The 10,986-nt window shown below is 55.7% G+C and overlaps 1 protein-coding gene across 13 annotated transcripts in view; it reads right to left on the reverse strand.

Annotated features, from left to right (window-relative positions):
• Positions 1 to 10,986, reverse strand: part of VWCE (von Willebrand factor C and EGF domains) — a 31,760-nt gene that overhangs the window by 19,334 nt on the left and 1,440 nt on the right. For 6 of the 13 annotated variants that reach the window (XM_069565198.1, XM_070289433.1, XM_070289430.1 and 3 more), the window contains exons 2-9: positions 8,174 to 8,268; positions 7,962 to 8,051; positions 7,488 to 7,616; positions 5,079 to 5,195; positions 3,019 to 3,135; positions 2,016 to 2,144; positions 329 to 771; positions 129 to 246 (exon numbers count right to left, since the gene is read on the reverse strand). In XM_069565198.1, coding sequence (XP_069421299.1) covers positions 129 to 246; positions 329 to 771; positions 2,016 to 2,144; positions 3,019 to 3,135; positions 5,079 to 5,195; positions 7,488 to 7,616; positions 7,962 to 8,051; positions 8,174 to 8,198 — 1,168 coding nt within the window. In that variant the 5' untranslated portion in view covers positions 8,199 to 8,268. Of the gene's footprint in view, positions 1 to 128; positions 247 to 328; positions 772 to 2,015; positions 2,145 to 3,018; positions 3,136 to 5,078; positions 5,196 to 7,487; positions 7,617 to 7,850; positions 8,052 to 8,173; positions 8,269 to 10,986 lie in introns of all 13 variants that reach the window. The other 7 variants (XM_069565197.1, XM_070289434.1, XM_070289432.1 and 4 more) reach the window with 3 other exon arrangements.

The raw sequence follows: 10,986 nt of genomic DNA on the forward strand, positions 1-10,986 counted from the left end.
TGCTAAATCAGAAGCTCTCGGGGCTAGGCCCAGGGATCACCCTTCAGGTGATATCAAAGTTAGATAACTGTCTTTCAGTTGCAGAAAGGCAGGAAAAAGGAAGAGGCAGGACCTTGCAGGAAACTCACAGCCTTCCCTGGACCAGCTCCCACCTGTACACGATGGGCAGCACCCTCCATCTCTGGAGGGAATCGGGTGGGAGCAAGCAGCTTCACACGTCACCTTTTCACAGGTCACCTCCCCATCCTAGAAGCAGAAACGGAAGTTCCAGCCACCACGAGGCCCCAGACACCGGGCCAGGGAAACCCCAAGGACCTCTCACACCCACCTCACACCAGCACTGGGAACAGCCAGGCTCTGTCCAGCGACTCCCTGACTCATACGTGGCCCCTAGGTGCCAACAGGCAGAGGGTCCTGGTGCCAGCCGTGTGGTCTCCGGGCCCCTGGGCAAGGGAGGGGTCACCGCCGTCTTCTCCTGGAGTTGTGCGGGAGGTCTGAGGGTTCCCAGCAGAGAGGGATGCGGCACGGGGGTGGCCACCAGGGTGGACAGCAGCGGCGTCGGGGCGGAATGGGAGAACGTGGACAGTGCAGGCGAGGGAGGTGGTGGTCGTGTGCTCCTGACTCCAGTCGGGGGCCCTGGAGCCCCAGAAGGAGGGCTGTGCCCGGGGGAGAGGGCGGGCCGGCCTGCCTCTGGAAGCAGCAGGAGCATCTTAGGAGGGCGCTGTAGAGGCTGCAGGATGGCAGATGGGGCCAGCACAGCTTTGGGGAAAGCTGAAACAGAAACACAGAAGGGTCTGGAAGGAGGCAGCAGGGGCAAGAGGCGCGATTCGTGGGGCGTGGACTCGGGGCCACCATCACACGGCGCTGAACGTCTCTGGGTCAGTTTCTTCATCAGCAGGACTGGTCTAACGCCACCAGTTCAACCTCAGACTTATGGGGCTGCAGTGACGATCAGGAAAGAAGATTGATGAAGAAGTACCAAACAAGCAGACTGAAGTTATGAGTTGGTGATGCTGGCAGTCAGAAGCTTCGGCCACTGCAAAATCAGAGTCTTCTCCCTTCCCCTCCTCGCTGGCCACAGAGGAGACTCAGGATCCCTGAAGCCCTCAGGGATCCATCCCGGGAATGACCCTTCCCTACTTCTGTGTCCCGACAAGTCGGCAGTGTCTCACCTGCTCCCCTACCCAGATGGGGCTTCCCCCGGGGAGATGCTGAGGCTCAGGAGAAGGAAGAGCCCAGGGTCCTCTCTGGTCCCACCCTAGACAGGCCAGCTTACAAGATGTTGCCTCCTCCAACACACACACACACACACACACACACACACACTCACATACATGCTTAGGAAAGTGCACATTTTCCCTGCAGATGGACTGCCCAACAATCTGAAAGAGAGATCCGACCACCATGAGAGAGAGGAGGCAAATGCGGGGCAAAGGTAAGAGGAAAAAGGGAGAATCACAAATCAGAGTGCTCCCGGGAGAAAACAGGCTGGGCAGGGAAGGGGAACCTGGGTGGCCAAGCTCAGACAAACACGGGCAGTCACACCATGGAAAACTGGCCCCGAGACTAGACAGAACGCCTTGGATATTGACACGATATTACACAGACGTTTACAGGCACGCTGTTAAAGCATGGCAGAGAACTGATCCCACACTGTCCGAAGTGTCCCGCGGAGCCCAGGTTACTGGGACTCCTACATCAAAGGCTTCTCTATCATTGATTGTTTTTTGGTGGGTTTTTTTCCCTTTACTATTTGGGGGAGAACAGTAGGGCTGGGGAAACAGTGAAAGGAAAATAAAAGAAGGATGGGTAAAGGGGAAAGAGACAGAGAAGATGAAAGGTCGGTGGTGGAAATAACAAAGATGAACTGAAAAAAAGTTCCTGCGGAAGGAAGAGGCACCGGGTCTCCTGCGCTCAGCGAGAGCAGGGAGAGGCTGGGGGCGGGGCCTAGAGCCGGGGGCGGGGCCTAGAGCCGGGGGCGGGGCCTAGAGCCGGGGGCGGGGCCAGGCGCTCACCTTCACAGGACACTCGGTCAGCCCGGAGCCGGAAGCCAGGTCGGCAGGTGCACAGGAAGCTGCCCACGGTGTTGTGGCAGGAATGGTGACAGACTCTCCTCTCCAGGGGCCTCCGACACTCGTTTACATCTGAGGGAGAGCCTCGCTACCGACGGCTGCCTTGTCGGGGCTACCAAGCTATCCTTCCTCCACTTCTTAGCCCAAAAGACCGGGGAAGTCTCCCTGCCCCAGGGCGATGACGTGACTCAGATGTCTGGGAATGGGGCTGAAGTCTAGTGCTGGTCCCCTTGGAAGGTCTGTACATCCAGTAGGCATTTAATGGATGCACCAGTGACTCACACTCCAGCACTGTGCAGCAGCAATTAAGTGCTGGCTGGTGGGGATGGGCCCCCATTGGGAATCTCGGCTCCAAACCCTCCACCATCCCAGTGCTGGGCATCGGGTGCTGTGGGCCCTCCTGAAAAAAGAGTCTCAAAAAAATCACTGCACTGCTCAGGGCAGGCTTCAGGACAAACACCCAACTCTGCTAGAACAAGGTCTTTTTTCAGGCCCATGGGACCCCACCTTCAACCCATGAGCCAAGCTCAAGCCAAACATGCCAATCCCTTTCTGGAAATTTCTGCTAATGGGCTGAGAAAACAGGGGTCTCCTTCTAAACCAGAGGAACCAAGACATAACGTGCTTTATTTACCAAGGGGAGCAAAGGCAGCCAAGAAAATGGGTGAGCAGAGAGGAATCCTTGGGGTGTATCTGGGAGAGGGTGGAAGAGGAACATAACAGGATGAAAGTGGCATATGGCCAGGAAAAGTCCAAGACAGGGTCTTCCATCAGGAGCCACGCCAACCCCAGGGCAAGGCAGGCTCTGAGCAAAGGCTCAAGCGATTGCAGGCTCCAGGGAACCAAGGAGGTCCAGACTGTTGACCTTTCCCTGTCCCTGGGCTCACCCTGTCAGTCTTCCTGATTGGCAACCTAAATATGAAGACAACAGGGTCCCTGCCCTTACCTACACAGGAGTGCCGGTTGCCATGGAGATGGAAGCCAGTTCTACAGGAACACCTGTAGCTGCCAATGCTGTTTTTACATCTCTGCTGGCAGGGGGTCCCAAGGCATTCATCAGTGTCTGGAAGGGAACAGGACATGGCTGGAGCTCATTTCCCTGTGGGGTTTTGGAAACATACAGTCCTCTCTAACTACCTCTCTCATCACCATCTCCTACCAGACTCTTAACCCCTCTCCTTCTCAAAACCCACATCCAGTCTATCAACTCCTAAGTTCTCCGTGGACCAGCCCACTTCTCTCCATCCTCACTGCCATATCCTAGCCCAGGGCACCTTTGTCTCTGGTCTGGAGGATAACAACAGTGTTGTGTGTCTCTCTGCCTCCCCCTGTGCTCCTCCCAAGCTACCCTCTACACAGCCTCCAGGAAGTTCTGACAAAGAGTGCCTCTGATCAAGCTACTTTCTGCTTAAAATCTCTCCAAGGCTCCCACAAGTACTAATGCTACACCATAGCTCACAAGCCCAGGGCTGCCTTTCCAAGCTCCCTCCTTCCCCCTCACCTTCACTTTGGCCTAAATTCTGGCCATTTTCCAAATGCACCATGCTCTTGTGGCCCTCCTCCTTTACACATGTTCTCCTATCTGCTTAGAATGTTTTCTCATCTTGTCTGGCTGGAAAACTCCTACTCATGCCTCAAAACCCAGCTTCTATACCACCTCCTCTGTCAAAGTCTCCCCAAGCCACCCCTTCAATTTTGTTTGAAATTAGGAAAAAACTGAAAATAATCTGTATATTCATCAATAAGAGAAGAGTTAGTAAACTATGAGATATTTGCACTGCAGAGCACTAGGCAGCAGTTGACAAAAATAAAGCAAATCTGTTGACCCTGATGTGGAAATATCTTCAAGATGGACTGTTGAGGGGGAAAAAGCTGATGGAGGAATGACTGGGTTCAGATCTCAACTCTAATATGATCTTGACCAAATTAATTTCTTTCAACCTCACTATTTCTACCAGGAAAATGGAAATAAAACAGTACCAACTCCATAGGACAATTCTGAGGATGAGATGAGAAAATGTGTGTTAAGTACTTAATGTGGTGCCTGGAACACAGGATTTGAATAACTATTACCTCCCTGTGTCTCTTATCCTTCTGTCTCTATAAGGGCACATGTGTGTCTGTTCATGTACTGGGGAGAGGCAGGCAGGGCACTCATCAGATTGACGACAAAGTGCTATTCAACTGCATTCTCTCCAAATTCATGTATGGAAGCCCTAACCCTCAATGTGATGGTATCAGGAGGTGGGGTCTTTGGGAGGTAGATGAGGTCTTGAGGGTGGGGCCCTCATGATGGGATTAGTGCCCTTAGAAGAAGAGCCATGAGGACCTCACTGAAGAACCTCACTGTTCTTCCCCTTCCATCAGGCGGGGCACTGGAGGGCAGGATGCTTTCTACTGGCTGTGTGTCTCCAGAGCCTGGCCCAGCACAGGGGCAGGTGGTGACTCTATCACAGCATGGCCTTGCACATGACATACCCCCACGTGTCACAGCCCTGTCCCCTCAGCCCTCCCTCGTCTCAGTGGCCTCCTCGCTCTGCTTAGCCTGCTCCACCTGCCCCTGGCCCTTCCCCCTGCCTCTCCCTCCCCTTCCCCCAACCCTGCAACGATGGCAGCAGCAGTTTCTACTGAGTCGTGGTCCAGAGCAAAGGCCTTAGTGTCAGACATGCAACCTGACTCCCCCTCCTCCTGCTGTCGGAATTGCTTGGGCAAGCCTCATCCATAAAGTGAGGATAAGAGCACCATCTCCTGGAACTTCCCTGTCAGTCCAGTGGTTAAGACTTTGCGTTCCCTGCTCAGGGAACTAAAGTCCCACATGCCAAGAGATGCAGGCAAAAAAAAAAAAACAGAGAGAGCAGCATCTCGCTTAGAGGACCGTGGTGAAGGTGACATGCAGTCATGCCTGGAGAGCACAGGCTGGGCCTGGCAGGGGCTCGAGGTCCACATCAGAGCCTAAAAGCTGTGGCGACAGCATACAGCCTCACTACCCTTCCCAGAGCCGCTCACCTTGGCAGCTGTGGCGGTCCGCAGACAGCTGCATGCCCGGCCCACACTCGCACACGAACCCGCCTTCCGTGTTCACGCAGTGGCCCTCGCAAGAGGAGCTTAAACATTCATCAATGTCTGGGGAGAGAGGAAACACTCTTGCATAGCTCACTCTGAACATGCTTTGTTTGTGGGGAGGGACTGCATCCCACAAGGACCCTGAGCCCACATGAGGCATGCCCCACCGCCACCCCAGGAAGAAAGAAGACACTAGGTAAATCTTCTGGTTTTAGGGGCCCCCAGTCCAAGAAAGAAGAGGCCATGGGGCCAGGCCTCTTCTGACCCACATAGAACAGATGACGGGAGAGACTGGTTGAAACAGAACCATTTCCAACAGTTCCACCTGCAAGGCAACCCCAAAAAGGCCAGGGAAATGGGCAGGAAGGTTGATTAAATTCCCTTCAGTTCTTGTGGAGCACCGCTGGCATGCAGTGGACCTGGAAGGGATCTGTCGAGGACACAAATGTGACTAAGACACAGTGCTGGCTCTCCAGACGGTTGCAGCCTGAGAACACAGGAGTCATGACGCACACCCACGAGAGGCCAGTGTGGGGCAGGGGTTATGTATGTGCTCCACCAGGGGCCGCCCGGCACAGCAGGTGTGTGATGGAGGAGACATGCGCTGAGAGGACCAGGTGGCATCAAGAAGGGAGCTGTCGAGTGGAGCTTCCAGGGAGCACTGGGAACAAAGTGGAGGAGTTGGGGGGGGGGGGGACAGTCTGGTGGGAGGCTGAGTTGGAGAGGTGGTGGGTTAAGGTTCAGTTGTGGGGCACAAAGGAGCCCCCAGGCTTCTGTCCAGGGGGAGCCAATAGTGCTTTAGGGAAGTTCAAGCCTGGCAGGGGAGGGGGCTGAGAGACAGAACCACCCTCCCCCCGCCCCCGCCCCAACACCAGCTTCAAAGCATCCCTTCCTATCTCAGAACCATAAAGACCTATGAGGTCAGCTCCTCCCACTCCAATCTACTCTGCCCACCTGAGTCTCCCTTCCACCCCTGGTCCCCATGCCTACTGGTCCCCTCCATTCTCCTTTCTTGCTCTTCCCACAGCAGGCAACTTTGGGACTATGCCCACTTCCTCTAAGACATCCCCCCTGACTCACCCTATCCCACCCCAGTGACTCCCCTGCCCTGCACTTGCTTTGACATTGGCCTCTGGCTTTTCCTTAGTCCAGTTTGCCTCTGCAAGGAGAAATGTGTCTGGAAAGTACTTCAACCTTCTGAAAAAGGCGGGGAAGGGGGTGGGGGAGGAATAAGCACCAAAACCCCTTCATGGGACCTTTGACCCAATAGTCTTCCTTCTGGAAATAATCAGAGAGGCCGACTAGAAGCCACTTTACTGCAGCATTACTCATAGCAGCCAAACATTGCAGACAAGCTAAGGATGGAGAGCACAGAAGTAGGTACTTAGATTACAGAAGCCACATCTGCAGCCATTAAAAGTGATGTTGTAAGGACTACTAATATTTCCTGCTCACAGAAGAAAGTGAGAAAAACAACGAACGAAAGTGATAGATAAGGTATGATCCCAATTTTATAAAACAGACAGAGAGGCATGCCTGGCACACAGTCCCACACACACAAGTACACATACAGACCCAGGGGACGAGGGCAGGAAAAGAAAATAACTTCATTTTAGTAACAAATATCTCTGGGTAGGAACTTCTGGGACGTGTTCATTTTCACCTTTATACCCTTCTTTTACTTTCCAAATGTTCCAAAGTAAGTTCTTTTTTATTTTTATATTCAGGGGAAGAAATGTTTATTTTCACAAAATGTTAGAAAGGCACAAGGGTCGGGGTGGGGGTGGCTTGCAAGCTCTCTGGAAAGACAAGTAAGAAGCTGGTCACAGTAGCATCTATGGGGAAGGTAACAGACTTGGCCTATAGGAAATTTTTTGAATCATGAACAAATAATACTTTTACAAAATAACTACTGAGTTTATCCTGCCTCATCGTTCAAATGTCACATTCTTGAGGGAGTCTTTTCCGGTCCAGCCCACCTCCAGCCCCAGTTCCCTGTGCCCCTGTGGGCCCGGCACTGTGCACTCCTCCAGTAATGGTCCCATTAGGTGGGACTGTCACTGTCCTTACTCACCTCCCTGCACTATATCTTGAAGCAACATATGAGCAGAGACCGCCCGCATAACCCCAACCACAGGTCAGTTCCTGGTCCCTAAGACACGTTTGATAGGTATTTGTGGAATAGCCAAAGGGGCAGATTCCTTGTGTTCAGCTGCCCACGTGCCCACTTGCAGACTTCAGAGCTGCTCCCAGCTCGGCTTCACTCCAGCATATCCCAGGAGACTGGCCTCGGACGACAGGGAGGAGACCCCCTTCCCACCTGCCTCTCCCTGCTGCTCCCAGGCCTCTCACCAGTACACCTGATGCCAACCGCTGTCTCGGTCATGGAGAACCCCACGGGGCACACTCGGGCCACCTCCTGACAGCCGCCGTGGTTACAGGTGAGATCACAGCCGTATTCCCCGCAGGGTCCATGGGCTTCTGAAACAATTACCACACCTGTGAGCATGCACCATGCAGCAGTCCCAGCCGCCCCCCCTCCACCGCTCCCCCCGACCCGGTTTCTCCTAAATTCTGTAGGGAAGGGGGCCCTGGAAGCAAACAGGACTGAGTTTAAATGCAGCTCTGCCACTTACTGGCCATGTAACCTTGGGCGAGCCACTAGCTTCTGCACCTCAGTTTTCTCATCTATAAAATGGGAATGAGAATGCCTACCTCATAGGGTTGTTTGAAAATGATGCGCTAGGGCACAACTGCCCAGTGCCCGGCACAGTCTCAGTGTAAACAGAGCTCTTCCCATCAGCCAGGGCCCGCGCCCCCAGTTACCTGGGCAGGTGGGCCCTTGCTCTCCGTCCTGGCAGGAGCAGACATTGGGAGCGATGCAGATGCCACTCCCACAGCCAAAGGAGCAGAGGGCTGAGAGGAGAAACACAGGGGAGGGAGTCGGGGCTGGAGCCCTCCAGCCTGCCCCTCAGGCCAGCCCAGGGAAGGCGCACCCTGCTGTGGAGGACGTTTGGGGCACAGGGACAGGCACTTACGAAGGGTGCAGTGCCCACTGCCCATGGAGGGCGCCCAGCCAGGGCAGCAGCCACTCCCGAATCCCGAGAGGCAGACGTGGGGGCCCAGCCGGCGTCTGCAAGAGAGGAGAGAGTACCTTCCATGTTCTGTCCTGGGGGTCGGGGGAGGATTCATCTCCTGGGCAGTGAAAGCCTCCCAGCCAGTGAGTAAGTCACTCAACCAACACTTCTGGAAACCCCCACCTCCACCCCCAATGGACAATGAGAAGTTTCCAAAGAAAAATGACCCAGATGGTCTGTCCCTCCTGGAGGCAGGACAAAGACAAAGTTGTAAGAGAACAGACACTAGCTGCCTGTATATGCCTGTCATGTGGACACTTGCTCTGAGAGCAAGGTGGGCCCCCAGAGCTGAGAAGGGAAGACTGCAATGGATGAAGAACCCCAGGGACGACAGCCTCAGGGCCTTTGCACTTGCAGTTTCCCCTATCAGGAGGGTTCTTCCCCAAACACACACACAGAGCACCCCCTTTCCTGTAAAAGTCTCTCTGCTCAAGTCACCTTCTCAGAGGGGCCCTACTTGTGCACCCTTACCTCACTTTATTCTGCTTCATAACACTTACTTCCTGGGACAGTGAATTATTGGGTTGGACAAAAAGTTTGTTCCATAACATCTTAAACTTTTTTGCCAACCCAATACTCCCTAGTTTATTGACGTACTCACTCCCCGGCTCCCCTACCATACCCTGAGGACAGGGGCTTCATCTTCTTGCTCAACTCCACACCAAGGGCAGCATCTGGCACATAGTAGGTGCTTAATCAATGGCAGTTGAGGGCAAGGTTGAGAAGGGATAACAAAAGAAGAGGGGGGAGATGGTGAAATGTCATTCCTCGGGTGACATCTCTGGGAAGGGGGAGAGGGCGCCGGTGAGCTGCCCAAGGGAGTGAAGGGGAACCCAGTGTACCCAAGGCTGGGTGAGGCGAGGCAGTCCAGCCATGAACAAGCCATTTTCTCCACCTTCAAGGGGCAGACAAGGAACCATGTATAACAACAAGTGCCACAATGTTACAGGCTAGGGAGGCCCAGGGAGCACAGGAGTGGTTTCCTCAATTGAGGCTGGAGAGAGAATGGGGGCAGCCGGTGAGAGTGGAGGAATGTTCCAGGCAGGAGCGGCATGTGCATGGGCCTGGAAGGGGTCAGAGATGATGACAAGAACTGGTTCTGGGCTGGGCAGAGGATGATGAAGCCCAGCCTAGTTTGAACTTGGAATCCTAGTCCAACAGAATAGGGACAAGAAATCTCCCCCAACAGTGTTTTGCCTGAGACTGAAGACTGATGGGAATATCCTGCCAGTCGGGCAGTCTACGGGCTTCCCTGGTGGCTTGGGGAGAAGGAATCCACCTGCCAGGACAGGAGACGTGGGCTCGATCCCTGGGTCGGGAAGACTCCCTGGAGAAGGAAATGGCACCCCACTCCAGTATTCTTGCCTGGAAAATCCCATGGACAGAGGAGCCTGGACGGTTCCTCTGGGGCCTTTGGGACCCCAAAGAGCTGGACGCGACTTAGGGACTAAACAACAGCAATAGGCAGTCTACAGAGCATCCATGATGCGCAGCAGGCACTGGGGACATGGATGGAAAGACAGTCAGTCTGGTCTTCTGGAGAATAATCAGTGTCAAAAGTGACAAGTATTCTGGAAAGGGAAACTCTGGGCACAGGGTAAAACAGAAACGTCTGCAGAAAACTGTCCCTGGAGCCTCCAAAAGCTTTTTCCCTCTCTGAAGTCATCGCACAGAAGGGGCCCTGGAAGGGGGTGGGGGGTGCGGCAGGGATGTCTCACCCGCTGCCCTCGCGGGAGCGATTACAGCAGCAGCCTGAGAAAGAGGCTCCTCAGATGGGGCTCTCAAAGGGACAGGGGGGCCACCAGAGCGGCGGATGGAAGGATGCCCGGGAGGCCACTGGAGCCTCATCCTCAAGTGGGCAGGGAAAGAGCGCCCCAAGGGGCCGAGGGCGGGCGGTGACGGGGACACAGGTGGCAGGCAGCAGGGCTCTGACACGCCGGCGGAGCGGGGCGGATCTGAGCAGGAACTGGCGGTGGCTGCGGAACACACGTGCGAGTTGCGAGCCTGGCGGGGCCGCCCCCCTGCGCGCCCCCCGCCCTCGAGGCCGTGGCCGCGGGCCAGGCCGCCCGCTGACACCGTGTTCCCTTGCTTTGAGCATCACGCACACACGCGCTCCGCCCGCGGCGACCCGGCCCTCCCAGGAGGAGACACGAGGGGAGGGAGACATCAATCGGGAAAGAGCAAAGGGACAAACACCCCACCCCCGCCCGCGTGCACACACTGGCAGAAACCGAAACATAACCTAGAGAGACCCGGGCGGTTCCAAGGTCCACGGCGGGCAGGGAGCCTGGACGCAGGCAAAGCCCCCCGTCGCGGAGCGGCCAGCGCCGCGGGGCAGGCCAGGCACTGCCTAGGCAGAGCCACGGGTACGTTTGGGAGCGAAAAGCGCGCCAGTCCTAAGACTAGCTGGTATGTCCCCGGCCCCCTGGCCAGGGATCCGCGCTCCACGGTACTCAGAAGGGCTCACCTAGCGTCAGGGTCTCCGGTACCCCCGCCAGATCCCAGTCAGGATAGCCCCGGTCAAGGGCGCAGGACGACCACCCGCCCGGACCACAAGCTGCTGTCCCTTTGTCCCGACCTCCCAGGCTCGCCCGCGCCGACAGTGCCCCGGGCGGGTGCCCGGACCCGCGGCTCCGGGAAGCCCCTCCGCGCCTCGGGGCTCCGCGCCGGTAGCGCTCCGGCGAAGGCGCAGAGGAGGGGTGCGGGGCAATTAC

This window comes from Ovis canadensis, chromosome 21, assembly GCF_042477335.2.
Source record: "Ovis canadensis isolate MfBH-ARS-UI-01 breed Bighorn chromosome 21, ARS-UI_OviCan_v2, whole genome shotgun sequence".
In the NCBI taxonomy this organism is placed as follows: Eukaryota; Metazoa; Chordata; class Mammalia; order Artiodactyla; family Bovidae; genus Ovis; species Ovis canadensis.